Source organism: Grampus griseus, assembly GCF_964374135.1.
Source record: "Grampus griseus genome assembly, chromosome: 11".
Classification (NCBI taxonomy): Eukaryota; Metazoa; Chordata; class Mammalia; order Artiodactyla; family Delphinidae; genus Grampus; species Grampus griseus.
In genome coordinates, this window is record NC_139005.1 from 2,695,194 (window position 1) to 2,717,235 (window position 22,042).

The 22,042-nt window shown below is 48.9% G+C and overlaps 1 protein-coding gene across 1 annotated transcript in view; it reads left to right on the top strand.

Annotated features, from left to right (window-relative positions):
- The first annotated feature begins 5,964 nt into the window (after positions 1-5,964).
- Positions 5,965-22,042, top strand: part of SLC6A13 (solute carrier family 6 member 13) — a 28,687-nt gene continuing 12,609 nt past the window's right edge. Inside the window, exons 1-5 of the mRNA XM_082666601.1 lie at positions 5,965-6,106; positions 13,991-14,125; positions 16,997-17,137; positions 20,627-20,711; positions 21,306-21,438. Of these exons, the coding sequence (XP_082522727.1) occupies positions 5,992-6,106; positions 13,991-14,125; positions 16,997-17,137; positions 20,627-20,711; positions 21,306-21,438 (609 nt within the window). The 5' untranslated portion in view covers positions 5,965-5,991. The remainder of the gene's footprint in view (positions 6,107-13,990; positions 14,126-16,996; positions 17,138-20,626; positions 20,712-21,305; positions 21,439-22,042) is intronic.

The window sequence follows — 22,042 nt, forward strand, 5'->3', positions numbered from 1 at the left end:
CACAGGAGGGCTGAGAAGCATCGCCAACAGCTGCGCGGCATCCGGCTTCTCAGAAGACCTCGGTAAACCTCAGTTATCCGGTGACTTTAGATTACAAGTGCCAGGTCATTAGTGAGTACGGCTCGCTGATAAGTAAGGATGGAAGTTAATTGCTTTTGAAGATGGGCTTTTTTGCATGAGTTTGCAGCCTTTCTCAGGAAACCCTTGCTGTCTATTGCTTTACACACTTAAATTAGACGGATGGATGGTGGTGGTGAGAGGGAAGGGGCGGCAGAAACGTTAAGAATAATCATCTCCACGAGGCTCCTTGGGTGTTTTCAGGATGTGCTTCTGCGCCCTAGATGGGGGATGGGGGATGAGAGGGATAGAAACTGCCTTAGAGTCTCTGATTTACCCTCCTCACTGGCACATCTGTACGATCCCACTCAGTCACCCCTCATACCCCCTGAGTCATTCCTTCTGTCTGGCAGGAGCCGGCTTTGCTCAGGGGTCTCTCAATCCCGTCCCCTTCAGGAAACTTCCTCGCTCACCGTGAATACTTTCTTAAGGGTAAATCAGGGCTTGCTGTGTGTTAGGCCCTTTACTCAGATCTCCTGAAACCTCCCACAACTTTGCAAGGTAAGGAATATTCTCCTCTTTCTTTGTTTTAATTTTTATTTTTTATTGAAGTATAGTTGATTTACAATATTTCAGATATACAGCAAAGCAATTCGGCTATACATACACATATGCATCTATTCTTTTCCAGATCCTTTTCCATTATAGGTTATTACAAGACATTGAGGGACTTCTCTTGTGGCGCAGTGGTTAAGACTCCAGGCTCCCAATGCAGGGGTCCTGGGTTTGATCCCTGGTCAGGGAACTAGATCCCACATGCATGCCGCAACTAAGAGTTTGCATGCCATAACTAAGGAGCCCATGTGCCACAATTAAGGAGCCCTCTGCCGCAACTAAGACCCGGCGCAACCTAATTAATTAATTAAAATTTTTAAAAAAGAACACTTAAAAAAAAGATATTGAGTATAGCTTCCTGTGCTATGCAGTAGGTCCTTGTTGGTTATCTATTTTATATATAGTATGTATATCTGTTAATCCCAAACTCCTAATTTATCCCTCCCTCTCCCCTTTCCCCTTTGGTAACTGTAAGTTTGTTCTCTGTGTCTGTGAGTCTGTTTCTGTTTTGTAGGTAAGTTCATTTGTATCATATTTTAGATTTAGGATGTAAGTGATATCCTACGGTACTTGTCTTTCTCTGTCTGACTTACTTCACTTAGTATGATCATCTCCAGGTCCATTCGCTTCTCCTCTTTCTATAGGTGAGAAAATAGGACTCTTGGAAGCTGGACACCTTGTTGACGGCCTCAGCCTGGGAAGGGGTAGGAGCAGGACCCAGACCCTGGACCACGGGGCCTTGGAGCCCGAGCAGCCTCCACGCACTCTGCACATCCGCCCTGGTGGGGCTGGGGCTCCGATGACTCCACCCTCCGCCATCCTCTTCCCCATCTGTCAGCTCTTGTGCCCTGATGGGGGTAGGACTTCACTTTGCTGTGAACCTTGACACTTCCTTTTCTGTGTTGGTGGAGACAATTATTTAAAAAATCAATTCTAGCACATTATTTAAAACTTCAAATAATACTAAAGCTTAAAAAGCTTTACTTCCTCTCCTGACCCCAACCCCACTCTCCAAACGTAGCCACTAATAACCGTTCGGCGAACACTTCTTCAGACTTTTCTATATGCAGGTAAGTGCAAGCGCGCTTGTGCACGTGTGTGCACGTGTGCGTGCGTGCGTGTCTGTCTGTCTATGTGTGTCTCTGTGCGTGCGTGCGTGCGTGTGTGTGTGTGTGTCTGTCTATGTGTGTCTCTGTGTGTGTGTGTGTGTGTGTGTGTGTGTCTGAGTGTGCGGAGCGGAGCGGAGGGGGGGGGAGCAGGGGACGGAGGGCGGAATGTGGGCGGGGTCAAGTTTAGAATTACAAGTGCCCGAGGAGTGGGAGCCACACTTTAAATAGGCAGCACCTCCCTTTCCCCCTGGACAGCTCTTCTCCCCTCTGACAGGACCTCTGGTGGCAGCTGCGCTGAGGTTGGTGCTGTTTTCTTCTCTTTTGCTCCTGCTTCTGGGTCTCAGACTGTAGGTGGGTAGGATTCACGGGACCTACAGCCAAAGGGTTCTGGGATCCTCTCCTGGAAACTATGACATTTATGTGTCATGTGCAAAGACTATATGCTATTGTCTTGACTTTCTGGAACTTCAGTGGCCGCTGATTTAAGGGCCAATGTGATTTGGAGAAAGAGACCAGACGGAGAGGAAAGACATTTGGGTTTACTTCTAAGAAAATCAAGGCTCTCTTTTCTGAGACAAGATTGAAAGTTGAAAGAACATAAAACTTTTGACAGGATTAAAAGAAAATAAAAATTTGAGTGCCTGTTATACTATGAAGTGCATATATATATATATATATATATATATATATCCTCATTTAATCTTCATGGCTAAGTGTATCCCGTCACCCTCGCTTTTACAGACGCACAAACTGAGGCTCAGAGTAATTAATTCACTTCCTTGAAGTCGTGTGGTCTCTGGTGCAGAGCTATGATTTGAACCCAGGCTTGTCCTTCAGTCGCACGATGCTGCTCTGAGGACTGGTACCCAGCGCGGCTAAGGGACCCAGGGGCCCCTAGGGGTCTGTTCTTCTAGGGTCTGGGGAAATGGAGAAGTGAGGGAGATGGTGCTTTATCATTGGAAGACATCCATCAGCCCCAGAACCTGCACAAGACATGAGGAGACCTTCTCAAAAGGACTGGGGAAGCTTCTGAGGGCCAGCTGCTTGGGTTTCTCCTTCTTAACCCACAGTCTTTGAAGCCCATTCATTTATCAAATACGCAATATGTTCCTGACCTCCCTCTGACTTTCTGGATCCCTCGGGGAAGCCCCGCTGGGAAGGCAGAGCCACAGGAGAATCTGTGGCCAGTTGGGGCTCCTGTGAGAAAATTGTGTTCATGCGAACGTTTCTCGGGGAGTAGAAAGAAGTGCGTGTACCCACTTCTCCAGAGAGGGGGCCGCCGTATACAGTCGGGGATGCTTACGCTAGACCCACCAGCCAGTATGACTGCGGGAGATAAGTGAACAAGCAAGGCAGCGTGGGCTCAGGTCCCGGCTGTGCCACACGGCCGCACCCGTGTCACCCAGCCTCTCTGAACCGCAGCTTCCTGCTTACAAAGCAGAGGGAATACTGCTCACGTCTCAGAGCTGTGTGGATTGAACGAGATAACTATATGTAAAGCACTTAGTCTACAGTAGCTGTTCACTGAACGTGGGCCACATCCAGTCGCATCCTCAATCCCAGTACGAGTCTAGGAAAGGGCCAGGAAGGGTGCAGCACTACGGCTCTGTATTCATTTTATGTTGCCTTCTCTACTTAATAGAGTCGTGCACCGGCCACCACCAAAAAAGAAAAAGAGCCCAGAGTTCGGGACTTCCCTGGTGGTCCAGCGGTTAAGACTCTGTGCTCCCAGTCGGGGACGGGGGCACGGGTTCGATCCCTGGTCGTGGAACTGAGATCCCCCATGCCGTATGTGCGGCCAAAAGTTAGCTCATCTTACGCAGAGTGCTTGGTCCCGCTCAACCACTCTCACCTCACCCCCTTGCAGGGATCCAAAAATACTGACATTTATTTTCCTATTACAAAATAAAACATGTTCTTCGATGAAAATGTAGAAAATATAGATAAGGAAAACATGCCTATAGCCCATCCACTGGCGGATATCCTAATCTTCATGCATACAAATGCTTTATAAGGTATCTTCCCAGCAAAATCGTGTCATGTGTGCTATGTCCTAACTTTTCACTTCACACATTGTGAACAACTTTTCATTTCACTACACTTTCTTCTGTAACACATTTTTTCATGATTCTATAGTAGTCCATCGTACGTGCCTTAATTTATTAACCTATTTACTGTTTCTGAACATTTATATACTTTCCAATATTTGGCTGTTATAAACAGTGGACTTCCTCAGTGCTGAATCTTTACCAACCACCGCAATTATTTCTTTAGGGTAAATTCCCAAAAGGGAAATTGGTGACTTTGAGGATACATTCAACTCCTATCCTTGTGACTGTCCCCATACATGGAATGGAGAAACTGAGGCACATGCTAATGCAGACGAAGCTGGCTGTAGGGTGGAAGGGAGAACTCCGACAACCTGGGGCACATGAACACCCCATGTCCACAAGCCCCACCCAAGGAACCTTCTAGGGGAGAAGTGTCTGTGGCTCAGGATCAACACTTTCTTCCTGACACATGAAAGGGATATATACTCTCAGCAGCTGTTACCCAGCCTTTCCCAGCAAGAGATGCTAAGGAGGACGTGGATCTGCGGACAGGAGTAGGATTCATCTCTTCCAGGGCTCTATTCCCTCGGGAAGTTCCTGGCGAAGGAAGGGGGCAGCTTTCCTTCCAGGCTTCCCAGCAGTAACGGAGCGCCCTGCTTGTTTTCCAGGTGGAATGGATAGCAGGGTCTCGAGCACAACCAGTAATGGAGAGACAAAACCAGTGTGCCCAGGCATGGAAAAGGCGGAGGAGGCTGGCGGCCTGCAGCGGGGGCACTGGAACAACAAGATGGAGTTCGTGCTGTCTGTGGCCGGGGAGATCATCGGGCTGGGCAACGTCTGGAGGTTTCCCTACCTCTGCTACAAAAACGGGGGAGGTGAGACCCACTGCGTCACCCTCGCCCCCCCCACCCCAAGGCTGTCTCCATCTCACGCACTTACTGCCCTCTGGGGAGTCCCATGGACGCAGAGGATAATGGAGTTGGAAAGGCCATCAGGGCACTGCAGGAGAGACACCTAGACAGAGGGGTGACTTCCTGGGGGGTCCCTATTGTGGCTTCAGAGAAACACGGGTATAGGCTGGGAACCAGACGGATGGGAGTTTGGGTTCTGCCTCTGCTACTTACGCCCTGTAATCTCAGGCAAGCCTTACCTTGGGAGCTCAGGTAAATGCTGTCAACGGAGATAGTTCTACCTGCCCTTCAAGGCTGTTGTAACGCGTAGAGGTCACGTGTGCAAAGGGCCTAACGAACGGTAGCTATGCTGAAGAGGATGTCGGCACCCAACTGTCCCATGAGGTCTCGAGACTCCGTAGCCGTGACTTCCTGTCCTCCCCCTGCTCTGTGACATGTGTCCCCCCATGTGTCACCTTTGATACCAGTGGCTCTTCCTTTAAGATTTTCCCACTGAAATGTGTGTGGGGGGAGCATGAACTCTAACTCTTTCCTGCGTCTCTCCTGCCTCTCATTCTCCGCCATTCCAGGCGCTGCAGCCACTCCGCTGCCCCTGTTGCTGGTCACTTTCCCACCGGGGACTCTCCTTCAGGCACTCCTGGGCCTCTGGGGAGCCCCAGAGGGATTTGCCGGGTGCTGAAGTGCTCTGGCCGAGCAGTGGGCTCGGAAGGTCCCCTCGTTGGTGGGTAGAGCTTAGCGGGGCTGGGCTCCCAGGGCTGGTTTTATGGGAGGCTGCAGCCTGCGCTAGAGGAGGGGAAACGCCAAGGTGGGTCACGGGGGCAGGCCGAGGGGGTGGGAGTTCTGTGGGCCACGAGGCCTGGAGGGAACCCTAATGCCACACCTACCCCTTTGTGGGGTGTGGGGGCCTCCGTGTGTGAGCCAGTCTCAGTGGTTTTGGGGAGATAAAGCCCAGGATGCGGGGTGGAAGAGGGAGCATGGGAAGGGGGTGACACACAGGTGCTCTGAGCCCATAATCTTACTTTCAGGATTGTGGCAACCGGGGATTGGCCGTGGGGTTGGAGGCTAACTTGTATTTTTCCAGAGGGGTGGGAATGGGCTGATGTGTTCCCTCTCCACAAGACTTCCTGGCCGGCAGCCTGAAGCCGCAGGACTTTGCTCGGCTGACGTTGCGAGGGAAGGAGGGAGGTCCCGACCCAGCCCTGGACCCTCCGCCGGCTTGTTCAGACATTTAGGCCCGAGGGCGGAGGGATGGGGCTTGTCGTTCAGGCAGGAGAAGGAGTCTGGGGGCTAAGCCGGGCCTTGGGGCTCCGTGTCTGGAACCCGGTAACCAGCTTAGCTCCTCACGCGGCAGGAAGGTCGGGAGGTGAGCCGCTTTCCCCAAGCCTCTCAGGAATTGGGTGAGGGTGGCTGGGGAATTAGCAGGAGTGGCACGAAGAGGTGGGAGAGGGGTCCCAGGCTTGGTGCCAACCACTGGGCTGAGGAGGGCCTGGGCAGGGCACACGGGGTCATCCTGTCGAGGGGAGGCCTACGTCTGAGCTCCGCCCCGGGGCTCTGTGTAGGCTTGTGCGGCCCAGGGAGGTGTGGCCGTGTCTCGGGGGAAAGGCAGGCCGGGAGCAAGCGTGTCCACGGCCCCTGGTTCCTCACGTGGGTGCTTCGGGGGGACCAGAGGCAGGAGGGTGGCCACCTCGTGCCGGGAAGAGCCTGCCCTCCAGCACGCCGGTCCCCACGAGCCGTTTCGGGGCTCACGGAACGGTCCGCGGAATCCTTAGGCCAGCACCCCGGTCTCTTCCCCGATAGGGCACAAGGCCTCAGGCTTCCTCTTCTCTCTCCTTGATGGACAACAGCAGCTGGAGGAAGTGCTCGGAGGGGCTCTGGGGCCGGGCCCGAGGCCGATGCCCGGGTTTGCTCTGAAGGGCATGAGTCAGCCAGGGCCACCGGGTGGACACGCGGGAGGCGCCCCTGCCAGTGTGAAGGGGACAAACCCGGGACCCGTGTGGCCTGTAGAGGGGCCCAGACAGGCCCGCTTTTCCGGGTTTTGGTGTTCCCAGAGGCTCAACCTTTCTGTCCCCTTTACCCCTCGTCCCCTCCCCCCAGAGCACGGGTCCCACACTTCATCTCGTCACCTTCTCGTCTCTTTGTCGAGAGGGGACGGAGGCCTCCTTATGACAGGACCCTTCACTGCCGACATGGGGAAGGGGGTGGGGAGGACGGAGACCGTCTAGGTTGGTTTGACCCCATCCTCCTGCTTTAGTGATTTTGTTTAAACCCGTGGTTCTCAGATTGGGGCTTGGACTCCTGGGGGCGAGAGGGACGTTCTGAGCAGCTTCTGCAGGAGGGTGCTGGGGTCACGGGTGTCATCAGCCTGCTTTTTTCTGGGCCCTTCCTTGAACTTCATAGCTGTAAGTAGCCACTTTTGTGCTTGGCTGGGGGGATAAACTCGGGACTTTATTATCATTAATGTTTGTTTGGTGGGGAAGTCAGGGAGGAAAACGTCCCCAAAGCGTAATTTCAGTTCCAATCTAAAAATATAAGTGATATCTTCTGCGGTTCCTTCCAGCTTTAACGTTTGGTAAATCCTAATAGAAGTGAGTCCCGGAGCAGGGAAAAGGCTGAGGCAAGCATATGATAGAAGAACAGGGAAACGGTGAAACACTGTAGTCGAAAACCAGAGATGCTGAGAAAATGGTACCAAGAAGCCTGTCTAAAATCAGCGTCCATCAGGAGACGGGTGCAGGGGGCGCCCGCCTCAGCCACCTCCTAGATAAACGCCCTCCCTGCCGTCCAGGCCTTGTGGCCAGTCTACCCCGAGCACCTGCCCACCCCCCTCCCCATGGCTTTCGACAGTCAGGCCAACCAAGCCCGGACTGTGTCACCCAACGACAGTGACTTACTGTGGACCCACCACCTGCCAGGAATTATTCCGAGTTGTTGTGATAATCTATAAACAGAACAGACCCCTTCCCTGTCCTTGTGGGGCTTACACTCCTATTGTTTATAAACAATAAACACAGTAAACAAGAAAATTACATAGCATATCAGAAGTTCCTGAGTGCCACAGGAGGGGGGCTGCGGGCCACCACACCGAGAACGTTAGAGTGAAGTCTTGCCGGTGAGTGAGAGCCGGCCACGTGGATATTAGGGGGAAAGTGCTCCAGGCAGAGGAAACAGGTGTTAATGGCCCTAAAGCAGGAGGTTGGCTGGCGTGTTTGGGGAGCCACTGGAGGGGAGTCATTTTGGGGGGGCAGGTCACCCAGGGCTTGTCAGCCACTGTGAGACTCTGGCTTTCCCTCCAGTGATGGGGAGGCGGGCCAGGGGTTTGAGCAGAGGGGCCAATCTTACACTTGTACACTGTCTGGCTGCTGTGTTGAGAACTGATTGCAGGGGACTAAGGGGGGAAGCAGACTGGTTACAAGGCTAAGAAGCTTGGAGTCTCCTTGATGTCCTTCTTCCTCACATAACTGGTGGCTCTGCCCAAATACCCACGTCCTGGCTGCTTCGGAACCTGGGCCTTCAGCCGGAAGCCCTCCAGCTCCCTGGACCCCGGCTACCGGCAGACTGAGTTGCCCAACACCCAGGCTGCCTGGGGCTGGAGACCCACGTGAGGCTACAGCTGGACCTCTCAAAGCCGGGATCTTAGAGGGAAGGGCCATAGCCAAGTAAAGCCCACCTCTGGATGTCAGGGAGAGGGAGCATGGGGACACCAATGTCAAGGGCATTAGATGGCCCCCGTTTGCCCTGAGGTTGTCCGTAGATATACTAAAGAACGAAGAGAAACAAGGAGCGTTTTTCTTCATGTAAGAGTCGCAGTTGTTTTATGAGTACGTGACAACTGGTCACCACTTTTAGTTAATGAAGCAATGGCAAGTATTGGTCCAGCAGTGTTGATTACAGCTCGTAATAGTCATGCATGTTCACTGCTGTGCTGCTCATGTGGCATATCGTCAGTTTGTCCTAAAAAAATGTCACCTGGAGCCTTACAGGTGACGCCACAGAATGTGTTCCTATCGAGAAGGGTGTCCAGCAGAATGATTCCTTTCCAGGATGGGCATGTGGTCTCTCCCATCCCATGGGGAAAAATGCCAGGACATTTTAGAATTTGGGCAAGGAGACTAAACGGGGGATTTGGGGAGCAGATAACTGACTCCATCCTCCGTCTCCAGGAGTGGCTCCATCTTTGAGTGGTGGTGACTGGGGCTTGGGTGGGGAAAGAGGCAGTGCCCCAGGACTCCCTGGTGGGCACCTGGGCTTTATCTCGTCCCTAACTCCCTCCCCGGTTTGGGGCCAGTGACTCGGCCTGGCGGGTGTGGACCTTGTCCCCTCTGGCCAGCTGCCCAGGAGCTCAAGGAGGCAGAGGGGGAGGGGCGCAGACTGACCACTGGACCCAGTGCGGTTAAACATTGGCTCGGTTCACTGGGGAAGAGCAGGTGGCACAAAGATGGGGATGAGGGGCTTGAGCCAGGCTGAAAACTCTCCCCCCTGCCCCCTGTCTTCTCTCTCTCTCTCTCTGCGATGTTTCCAGCTCCCAGCAGGACTGTTCATATCAGCTACTGGGTTCTCTCTTCCCTAATTGCCCCTTCCTGCCCAGCAAGCCTTGGGCTGATTTATCTACTCACGTGCCTGAATTGTTTACGATATTTCTTTGCCCTTGTGGTCACCAAGCGTTTCCTTCAGTGCCTGAATTACGGATGCGTGGACTAGAGGCAAAGAGCTGGAGAAGCCTATTCCCCACTAACTTTTGTTTTAGCAATTTTATGACGGTATAATTGGCTTACAACAACTTGCACACATTTGAAGTGTACAGTTGGATAAGTTTCGACATAGGTACACGCCCTTGAAACCATCACCACTATCAAGATAATGAAGGTATCCATCACTCCCCCAAATTTCCTCCTTCCCTCTCTCCCACCCCTGACCTCTGCTACCCCATCCCAATGCAACCAAAAACCTGTTTTGTTTTTTAAAAATATAACTATTTTCCAGCTTTATTGATATATTATGGATAGTAAGTTTAGGTGTAGAACATGATGATTTAATACATGTATGTATTGCAAAATGATTACCACAGTAAGGTTAGTTAACACCTTCATTCCTTCATATAATTACCTTTTTTTTTGGTGGTGATAACACTTAAGATCTACTCTCTTAAGAACTTTCAACTATATAAGACAGTATAGTTCACTGCAACCACCATGCTGTATGTTACATCCCCAGAAATTGTTTATCTTATAACGAAGTTTGACCAACATGTCTGCATTCCTCACACCCCCAGCCTCTGGTAATCACCATTCTGCTCTCTGCCTCTATGAATTCCACACATAGGAGAGGACGTGCAGTATGTACTTTCTCTCTGTGACTTATTTCACTTAGCCTAATACCCTCGAGGTCCATCCATGTGGCTGCAAAACGCAGAATTTCTTCTTTTCTTATGGCCGGATAATATTCCATTACACATATAGCATTTTCTTTATCCATGCATCTGTTGAGGGACGCTTAGGTCGTTTCCAGGCCTAGTTTTCCAGGTTGTTTCCAAACTATATAGTAGTTTGCATTTCTTATAATTTTCTATAAATGGAATCATGCAGTATATACTTTACTTGGCTTCTATCCCTCAGCATAATTACTTTGAGATTCATCCATCTTTTTCATGTCTCAGTAGTTCCTTTCTTGTTATTACTGGGTAGTAGTCCATTATATGGATGTACTACAATTTATCTCTTCGCCTGTTGATGGACATTTGGGTTGTTTCCAGGCTTTAGCTATTACAGATGAAACTGCTAAGAACTTTTGTGTACAAACCTTTGTATAAACATGTGCTTTCATCTCCTTTGAGGGAACACTGAAGTGTGGAATGGCGGGATTATATGATAGCGGCACCTTTAACTTTTTAAGAAACTGTGGAACACTTTTCCAACATGGCTGTACCATTTTTACCTTCCTGCCAGCAGCGTATCTGAGTGCCAGCTTTTCCACAACTTTACCGATACTTGGTCTGTCTTTTTAATTTTAACTTTTCTAATTGGTGCAAACATTACCTCATTGTCACTTAAATTTATATTGACTAATGATGTTGAACATCATTTCATGTGCTTATTTGTAGCCCACATATCTTTTTTGGTGAAAACCTGTTCAAATCTTTTGACCATTAAAAAAAATAGGGCTTCCCTGGTGGCACAGTGGTTGAGAGTCCGCCTGCCGTTGCAGGGGACACGGGTTTGTGCCCCGGTCCGGGAAGATCTCACATGCCGTGGAGCGGCTGGGCCCGTGAGCCATGGCTGCTGAGTCTGCGCGTCCGGAGTCCGGAGCCTGTGCTCCGCAGCGGGAGAGGCCATGAGAGTGAGAGGCCCGCGTACCGCAAAAAAAAAAAAAAAAAAAAAAGGTCGTTTGTTTTCTTACTATTGAATTTTGCTACTTCTTCATATATTCTGGATACAAGTCTTTTATCAGATATGCATTTTGCAATTTTTTTTCTCATTCTGTCTTATATTTTTCCTTTGCTTGACAATGTCTTTTGAAAAGCAGAAGTTTCAAATTCTGATGAAGTGCAGTTTATGAATTTATTCTTTTATGACTCATGTTTTTGATGTCACATGAAAGAAATCTTTGCTTAACCCAAGGTCTCATATATTTTCTTCTAGAAGTTTTATAGTTTTAGGTTTCACACTTAGGTCTACCATCCATTTTGGGTTAATATTTGTATAAAATGAAGGTATGGATTGAAATTCATTTTTTGTGTGTATGTATATCTACTTGTTCTAGCATCATTTATTAAAAAGACTATCCTTTCTCCAATGAATTGCCTTTACACCTTTGTCAAAAATCAGTTGTCCAAATGTGCATGGCCCTGTTGCTGGACTCTATTCTGTTCTGTCGATCTGTTTGTTTATTTTGACACCAAAACCACACTGTTTTAATTACTGTATCTTTATAATAATATGAAAATAAGGTAGAGGTAAGCCTAAAACTTAGTTCTTCTTTTTCAAAGTCATTTGGCTATTTTAGGTTCTTTGCATTTTCATATGAACTTTAGAATCCGTTTGTCAGTTTCTACGAAAAAGTCTGCTGGGATTTTGATTGGGATTACAGTGAATCTATTGATTAATCTGGGAAGAACTGACATCTTAATAATATTGAGTCTTCTGACCCATGAACATGGTATGCCTCACCATTTATTTCGGTCTTCTTTCATTCCTCTCAGCAATGTTTTGCAGTTATGAGTGTACACATCTTTTGTCAAATTTATTCCTAAATAGTTCATCTCTTTGATGCTGTTATAATGGTATTATTTGTTAAATTGTAATTTATAATTGCTTGCGCTAGTAGAAGAAATGCAATTGATTTTTTATGCTGATCTTATATCTTGTAACCTCACTAAATTAACTTATTTATTCTAGCAGCTCTTTGGTACATTCCGAAGGATTTTCTTTCTTTTCTTTTTAAATACACTTCATTGAGGTATGACTAATGTGCAAAAAGCTGTACACATTTAATGTATGCCACTTGATGAGTTTGGAGGTAAACATATACTTGTGAAACCATCACCACAATCAATGTCATAAACATATCCATCACGTCCAAAAGTTTCCTTCTGTCCTCTTTTTTTCATTTTAATTTTTTGTGTGTGATAAGAACACAACATAAGATTTACCTTCTTAGCACAATTTTAAGAAAACAATTCAATATTGTTCACTGTGGGCACTATGGTTAAAGTGGATATCTAGGATTCATTCATTTTGCAAAACTGAAACTTTATACCCTTTGGCCAGCATCACCCTGTTTCCCCCTTCCTCAGACCCTGGTAATCACCATTCTACTTTCTGATTCTATGAGTCTGACTATTTTAAATTCCAACGGATTTTCTACATAGGCAATCATGTCATTTGCAAGTAAAGCAGTTTTATTTCTTCTTTTCTAATCTGAATAACTTTTATTTGGAATAACTTTTAATTCCTTTTATTGCCTTCTTGCCTTGACTAGAATCAATATTGATGGAACCAATGTTGAATAGAAGTGGTAAATAGTAAGACTGGACACCCTTGTCTTACTCTCGACCTTAGGGGTTAAGCAGTCTTTCACCATTAAGTATGATGTTATCTGTAGGTGTTTTGTAGATGCCCTTTATTCCCTTCTATTCATCACTTGCTGAGAGTTTTTTTTTTTTTAATCAGAAATGGCTGTTAGATTTGGTCAAATACTTTTCTGCATTTATTGAAATGATTATATGGTTTTTCTTTTTAAATTTATTAATATGATCCACTGATTTTTTTTTGAATGTTAAAACAACTTTGTATTCCAGGGATAAACTCCACTATGTATTACTTTTTTTATATATATTGTTGGATATCTAAAATTTTGTTTAGAATTTTGCATCTATGTTCATGAAAGTTTGATCTATAGTTTTCTTTTCTTGTCTTTATCTACTTTTGTTATCAGAGTAATGCTAGCTTCGTAGAATGAGTTGGAAAGAATTGCTTCTAAATTTTCTGCAAGGGTTTGTATAGAATTGGTGTCATTTCTTCCTTAAGTCTTTGGAATGTCCCCAGCCTTGCGTGAGTACCACCAGGCTCTATCTTCTTGAGGGATTCTTTCCTCTCCTTGGGTAGTGTCCTCACACGCATGTGCTGACCAGCACTCAAGCTCATAGGGGACGCTCTGCAGGCACTTGGGTCTCTCTGTGCACGTCTCTCCCCCTGAGACTCTCTCCTGTGAACTCCCCTGCCCAGTTGCCAGCAGATAGAGGTCTATGGTGGAGCAAATGCCAGCATTTCTGGCATCAGTAGACTTGTCTCAGGCAGTGACTGTGAAAACAGAAGCAGAGAGGATTACTAAGGGAAATCTGATTTCAGTCCGCTAAAAGCCCCTCTCTAACATTGAGAGCAATCATTTCCTTGACAAAAATTATAGACTGTGGGCTGTGGGAATGCTCCTGGATATCTGTGACTCGGTGAGCTTCTTCTATGACCACAAGCTATGTGTTATTTGGGCAGCAACTGAAGTTGATGGGGAGCAAACCTTGGAAGGTATAGATGGAAACTTCAGAGTGAAGGAAGTGACTGGCTAGGTCCTAAGTAACTTGGTGACACCTGATCTCTGCCGTGGTTCCAGACGTCTAGACAGATGTCCCCACCATTTTGCACAGTCCCCATCCCCGGGATTCTGACTGGAAGCATGGGGTGGTAACGGGGGGAGATGACCGTGGACCACAAGGAGGCTAGTGCCACGTAATGGACAGCCTGTTTCCCACCCGCAGGTGCCTTTTTCATCCCCTACCTCATCTTCCTCTTTACCTGTGGCATTCCTGTCTTTCTCCTGGAGACAGCACTAGGCCAGTACACCAGCCAGGGGGGCATCACAGCCTGGAGGAAGATCTGCCCCATCTTTGAGGGTGAGTAGCTCTGCGCCCGACTCCACAGTCTCTGCACTAGTGGTTATAAACCTTGTTTGGAATAACTGGGTGGTGTATCAGCAGTGCTGATACAGATAAGACTCTGTGTCTTTATGTTAAACCTTCCACCGTGGGCCCAAGACTGAATTACTGCCAGGGAATTCCCTAAAAAGAGAATTTTAATGAGAAAAAAATAATAATTCTACCATCTTTGGAATTCTCTGGCGGTCCACTGGTTAGGACTCTGTGCTTTCGCTGTCAGGGGCCCAGGTTCAATCCCTGGTGGAGGAACTAAGATCCCACAAGCTGCGTGGCGTGGCCAAATAAATAGATAAAATGTTTACATAGCACAGGGAGATTAGCTCGGTGCTTTGTGACCACCTAGAGGGGTGGGATAGGGAGGGTGGGAAGGAGACACAAGAGAGTGGAGATATGGGGATATATGTATACGTATAGCTGATTTAACTTGTTATAAAGCAGAAACTAACATACCATTGTCAAGCAATTATACTCCAATAAAGATGTTAAAAAAATTTTTTTAATTCTACCATCTTGACCCAATAGCTATTTAAAACTTAGGATGTTTTATTTCAACATTTCTCTCTATATAGGATTTTCTTTAAGATTCCATTTTGAAACAATTATATGTTCACAGAAAGTTGCAAAAGTAGCCCAGAGAGGTCACGTGTACATTTCACCCAGTGACATTTTCATTTTCCTCAATGGTAAAAATCTTATATAGAACAATATCAAAACCTGGGAATGGACATTGGTACAATCCGCAGACCTTACTCAGATCGCACCCATTTCCATGCACTTGCTGTGTGTGTGTGTGTGTGTGTGTGTGTGTGTGTATGTGTGTGTGTATAATTCTGTGTAATTCTATCACTTGTATTGATTCGTGCAAACACCACCGCTGTTCCATGACCACGGAGATCTCCATCCTGCTGCCCCTTCATAGTCACACTAACCCTTCCCCTCCCCACCCCTATAACCTCTGACAGCCACTAACTTGCTCTCTATCTCTATAATTTTGTCATTTGGGGAATGTTACATAAATGGAATCATACAGTGTGTGACCTTTTGAGACTGGCTTTTTCACTCGGCATGATGCCCTTCAGATCCACCCAGCTTGCTCTTGTATCAGTAGTTCATTCCTTTTCATTACTGAGCAGTATTCCATGGTGTCAATGGTTGTCCTATGGTTTATTTAACCATTCACCCACTGAAGAACATTTGGGTTGTTTCCAGTTTGGAGAGATTTACTTCATTATTTCTTTCTCTCTATATAAAGTTTACATATCTATTAATATGAAATATACACAGTTTCTGTCATTTTTGTGTTTTTTTGGGCCACGCTGTGTGGCAAGTGGGATCTTAGTTCCCCGACCAGGGATTGAACCCTCCCCAGCACTGGGAGCTCGGAGTCTTAATCACTGGACAGCCAGGGAAGTCCCTCTGTTTTTTAGTTAGTGTTATTTTCCATTTTTTACACAACAATCATGTGATTGCATAAACTTCCGTCAAGGGGATATATCATAATTTGCTTAACAATTCTCTGTTCTGGGCTTTTTGCTTATTTTCAATCACTGATAAATGGATATTCTGCTATCATGTATCTTCGTAGAGGTAGCCTTTACCCCCCGTTTTTGGAGTTATTTCCTTGGGATAAATTCTCAGGATTAGGATCACTGGATCAAATGGACAACCAAGTTGATGTCCCTTGACCATGCTTATTAAGTTGTTCTATGGAAGTGTTATGCTGACGTACACATCACCAGACTTGAGTAAGCGTCTTTCCTCCGTATCTTTAACAGCTCTGAGTTATATCCCTGGTTCCCAAACTTGTCTGCACACTGGAATCACCCCAGGACCTTCCAAACATCCTGAGGCCTGTACCCCACCCCCAGAGATTGTTATTAAATTGGTCTGGGGTCTGGTCTGGGCTTTGGAATTTTTAAAATATTCCCAGGTAATTAATTCTACTACTATGTGGACAAGTTTGGAAATCACTGAGTTATATCGTTTGTAAACATGTTCACTAGTGTTGCAGGTGCAGAATGGTAGCTCATCATTTTTCATTTTGCACACCTACGATTATTAGGGAGGATGAGTGTGTTGTGAGGATGTTCATTGCCTGTGTGTGTGTGCTCCTCTGTGAACTGTCTCTTCCTGCTTTTAACGCGTGTTTTTTTTTTAGTTTTATTTTTTGGTTGCATTGGGTCTCCGTTGCTGTGTGCAGGCTTTCTCTAGTTGCAGCGAGTGGGGACTACTCCTCGTTGCGGTGCACGGGCTTCTCATTGCAGTGGCTTCTCTTGTTGTGGAGCACGGGCCCTAGGCGCGTGGGCTTCAGTAGTTGTGGTTCGCGGGCTCAGTTGTAGTTTGCGGGCTCTAGAGCGTAGGCTCAGTAGTTGTGGCGCATGGGCTTAGTTGCTCCACAGCATGTGGGATCTTCCCGGACCAGGGCTCACACCCGTGTCCCCTGCGTTGGCAGGCGGATTCTTAACCACTGCGCCACCAGGGAAGTCCCTTAACGCGTGTTTTTACATTTCAGAAATATAGAATTCCAGGGAACATTAGCTGTTGGAATCTCGGAGTTAGCCTTGCACATTTGTAAGATAGCTTAGAATCAGTGAACTTGCAGCATACAGATGAGAGTGTACAGGCAGCGGGGCAGGGCAGCAGGAGACGGGAGGAAGCCCGGCCTGGCCTGGGGGTGCTGCACGACGGGAGGGGGCAGCGAGCCAGGAGCCCAGACCCCATACCCCGTGTCTCAGGACACTCACAGGGGAGCACAGACCCTCTCCTGAGCAGGGGTGGGCGGAGCCAGAAACCTGCCCCGTGTCCCCAGCCCCGTGTGTCTCCGCCCAGGTATCGGCTATGCCTCCCAGACCATCGTCATCCTCCTCAACATCTACTACATCATCGTCCTGGCCTGGGCCCTCTTCTACCTCTTCAGCAGCTTAACCATCGACCTGCCCTGGGGGAGCTGCCGCCACGACTGGAACACAGGTGAGGTCACCTCCACCTGCTCTGCTGCGGTGACCAGGAGAGGGATTGTCCCCATATCCTGGTCCCCAGGCCCCATCCTTCACCTGGGACATGCTAGAAATCTGCCAAGGAGGTGACAGAGGTCTTATGTCAAAGATAAGAGCGAGAGTCCACCAGCATCACAGGAAAAATACCACAGACTTTTTCAAAAAATTCATGTGTTGAATCAATGTTATTATGAAGATAGAACTGACTTCTTTTTGTGCAGTTTAGCCCTTTATGGATTTGATTTGAAACGTGGTTAGTTTGATATATGGATATATTATTTTCTCATTTATTTATTCTTCATGTCTTCTTTCTGATACTATTTTAGGCCTTTCCAACTCCCAAGTCATGGGGATTTAACCAGGGATAAGCTGTTTTGTATGGCATCAATATAATTTACCATAGCAATTAATTTTCTCCCGTGATTTTCTTTTAAGACAAGAGCCTCGATGGCGATAGAACTACTAAGTCTAATGAATTGAAAGAAAATGTTCAATTAAAAATACAAATTAAAAATTTCTAGGGTAGTGCTTTCCAAAAGAACCATCTGTGGTGATGAAATGTGCTTTGTACTCTGACACGGTAGCCACTGGCTACATGTGCTATCGAGTACTTGAAACATGGCTAGTGCGTGTGAGGACCTGAATTTTAAAGTTTTTATTTAATTTAAATTAATTTAATGTAAATAGCCACACGGGGCTGGTCACTGCCCTACTGGACCGCGCAGGTGGACACTGTCCTGCTCCCAATGTCCAGACACCTCTCGTGCCTGTCAGTGAGGCCCTACCTGTGCCATGATGAACTTTTTCTTGTTCAGATAAGTTACTCAGTTCTGAGCTAGAGTGTGAATCTTTTATTTGCTTGCCAGGGAAGTGGTTTTGCACGTTTATCCTGGTGTTCAAGGCCCCCTCGCCCTCATATTTGATGCTGTCTCTCCAGGCTTTCATTCCCTTGTCACCACTTTGGCCCACTACTTGTCAAGTGAAAAGTCAAATCTTGGAGGTACCGCCCCTGACACCCCAAGATCTGCTAGGTTCTTCTCAAGTGTGTCTGCTAGTGCCTACACTGGCCCCGGCCCTTGACTGTGGCACTCACCCCGCTTTTCCTCTGTTTGTTGCAAGATCTTGAGGGCAAAAATGGTGTCTTCATCTCTACACACCTTTTGCACTTAGCATCATGAGCTCTCAAAAAATATTCATGGAATGAATCAAGTTTTTAAAATCTGTTTTATTCTAATATTTTCTTTATTATGTGTTTTTTCTTCCTTCCGCCTTCTTTCCTTCCTCCCTTCCTTCCTTCTTCCCTCCCTCCCTCGTCTCTCTCTCTCTCTCTCTCTCTCTCTCTGCACTAAAATCCGCCCTGCCAGCTTCTCAGATGGGGATTTTATCCAGGTCTCAGTGCAGTTCCTCTTGTAGAAAGTTTCTGCCTTTCTGGTGCCCGGGGGCTTGGCCTCAGGCCATCATCAGGCCTGTGTGCTTCCGGCTGACTTGGCAGGGGGAGCATCTCTGAGGCAAACTCAATACCCAGGGCTTTGGCTCCGTGACATTTTGGGGCATTTCTCCTGGTGAGTCTGGAGTCCTCGGAGCCTAGCGTCTTGAGTAGCACAGGGCATCCCATCCTGTCCAGAGGAACAGCCCTTTTGGCTGTGCTGAGGCTTCAAGGAAAGTGACTCGGTTTGGAGGAGAGGGGGCTCTGCTAATATCCCGTGGTTCGGCAGATGTGTGTGGAGCCCTGGCTCTACCCCAGGCTCTGTTCCAAGTACCGGGGACATGCAAGGTGCAGAAACAGAGCTCCTACCCTTGTGGCTTTCATTCTAGCGGCAGAAGACAGACCAGAAACAAAATCAGTGCATCCCATGTGGCATGCTAGAGGCACTGCTGTGCAGAAAACTAAACGGGGAAGAGAGACTGGGAATCTTAGGGGTGGGGTGTGATTTTAAATTGGGTCATCGGGGAAGGCATCTCTAAGAAGGTGACGCTGGGTCATGCTCTGAAGGAGGAGGGCGTGTGGAGGCAGACACTAGGTAGGAGAAGCAGCAGTGCAGAAGTGGGGTGGCATCCAGGGGGCAGCAGGGCAGGTGTGGCCGGAGCAGGTGAGCGGGGGCGGGGCAGTAGGAGAGGGGTGGATGGAATGGGGCCTTGGAGGCGACGATGAGGTTTGGGCTTCTTTCTCTGAGTGTGATGGGAAACCCTTTGGAGGTTTCTGAACTGGGACATGACAGAGCCATGGCATGACTGAAGTTTGAGCAAAGCCTCTCTGGCTACTCTCTGGAGATTTGACTCTGGAGGCAAGAGCAGAAACTGGGCCCATCAGGGAGCCGGGAGCCGTGGTGACCTGCACCAGACTGGTGCTCATACCTGTAACGGGAAGAGTCAGATCCCAGATTTTCTGAAGGTGGAACATACACAATTTGCTGAGCTGGATCCCAGCCTTCACGTCATCACAGACAAGCGATGCCGGGCCATTTCTAAGAAGATCAGCTTTCGTGTGTGCACAGTGGGGAAACGCTCTCTGTCTTTATTCATATTTCCCAGGATTACTGTCCTAATAAAACGTAAAGAAGAGTGTGAACACTGTGAAAAGTCCCTAGTCGTAGACGGGTAATTAAAAGCCACTATTTATGGAGTGCCGGGCAGTCTCCGCTTATCAGTCCTACACTGGGATCGTCTCATGTACATTTATTTATTTAAATTTATTTATTTATTTATTTTTGGCTACGTTGGGTTGTCGTTTCGGTGCTCGGGCTTCTCATTGCGGTGGCTTCTCTTGTTGCAGAGCACAGGCTCTAGGTGCGTGGGCTCAGTAGTTGTGGCTCGCGGGCTCTAGAGCGCAGGCTCATTAGTTGTGGCGCACGGGCTTAGTTGCTCCACGGCATGTGGGATCTTCCCAGACCGGGGATCGCACCCATGTCCCTGCATCGGCAGGCGGACTCCCAATCACTGCGCCACCAGGGAAGCCCCCTCGTGTACATTTAGAGACCCCGGAAGTGAGTTAGAAAGCCACACAGCGAATAACCGGAGGGGGGCAGGGATTCAAGCCAGAGTCTTCTGATCTGTACCTGTGCTCTTAGCCCTCAGCTGCATCACTTCCCCAGAAGGCATCCTTATTGTTCCTCAAAGGCCACTCTCTACAGGACAGTGGCCCAGAAATGTTCGTATGTTTGAAGCTGATGGCGTGCAAAGCATCTTTCCTGAGGCCGCCTGATGGCGCTTTAATGAGAAGGTGCTACACCCACCCACCCCCGCCCCGGCTCCACCCCGGAGAAGTGGGAGAGGGTGCAGTGGCTTTGTTGAGGTCATTATGTGTTTCGTTTTGTGTTTTATTATGAGGCTGTTTTGTTTAGGCACCTTCAGCCCAGATACCGTGCTTCCCAGTCTCCTGAAATTTCGCCCCACTCTCTGCTCATGTTACATACTGGCCAGTGATGTTTCTCTCGCTCCCCGCCCCGCCCTGGACCCCCGGCAGAGCACTGCGTGGAGTTCCAGAGGGCCAGCAGCTCCGTGAACGTGAGCTCTGAGAACGCCACCTCTCCCGTCATCGAGTTCTGGGAGTAAGTGAGGCCCCTGCGCCATCGCAGTGTGGGTGGCGTGTCCCATAGACGGGCGCGGGGCTGGGGACCCCACGGGCTGCAGGGGACGAGTTTCTGCCTCCTCCTTTGGTGGCGCCGTCACCCGAGTGGCTTTTTCCCACCGTGCCTGTATTTGTGGTTAGGGCAGGACTCTTCCGAGGCTCTCCTCGCGCTGGGCCTGCGTCGCTCCCCGCCCCCCCCCCACCCCGCCCGCCATGTGGGTCCGCCCTCCCCTGCGGCTGCATGTGTGTTGCTTCTACTGACCCTCCCCGAAATATTGGCGTTCACCGAAGACATGGCTCCTCATATCAAAGCGTCCTAACCCTCCGCTTGAGAAAATACGTGTTCGCACCCCCTTCTCCGGGTTAAACTGGTCCTCAGCCTGCCAGAGCAAACCCGCCTGGGAACAGTTTGTCTTTGCCTCCTCTCTGTCTCCTCCCATCTCTGGGCAAAGCAGAGCCTCACGGATCAGAGTGAAGGAGCCGACAAGCCTTCGGACCAGAGCCGGAGGCCCGGCTCCGCTGCCCGAGCTGAGGCCGGCGGCACAGGTGCAGTCACTCACCCTTCTCTCCCCAGGAGGCGGGTCCTGAAGATCTCGGACGGCATCCAGCACCTGGGGGCCCTGCGCTGGGAGCTGGCCCTGTGCCTCCTGCTTGCCTGGGTCATCTGCTACTTCTGCATCTGGAAGGGGGTCAAGTCCACGGGCAAGGTCTGTGTTCGAGGGCCCCAGGCCCCTCCCTTCCCTGGGCCACCCTGCTCCCCCGGGGGCTCAGCCACCCAGGGGTTCCCCAAGTTGTACCTAGTCGGGGATGGGAGGGAATGACCCCACGAGGAGTTCACATGTCTCTCTTCCTTGATTCTGTGCCTTTCCTGGATTCAATGGTATGTCCTTCTGGTATTTGGGGAACTAGAATAGGGGAGAGAGAGAGAGGACAGAGAGAGGGAGGCAGGAGGGACACGTGGGGAGGAATCTGATCTTGGAATGCACCATGCGTGTGGGCACACCGCACACTGAACACGGTTCACGGCTCCCCGTTTCATACAGCTGTTCTTTGGGAAAGCAATTCCGTCATGACTATTAATCTCAACATGACTGTCAGCCACCCCGAGACCCTGGGGAGACTCGTTGCCCTGGAGTGCATGAGGGCATCCCGAGTTCTCCTGGACTCCTGCCCTGGCGGCCTCTGACCAGGCTTCCCTCCTAAGCTGGCTGCCCGGTTGTGCTAAGCTTGTGAGCTCTGTGGGGACAGGGGTCATGTGTGACAGAGCTTCTTGTCCCTGACGACCCTTGCCACTGTTCTAAGCTTCTTGCT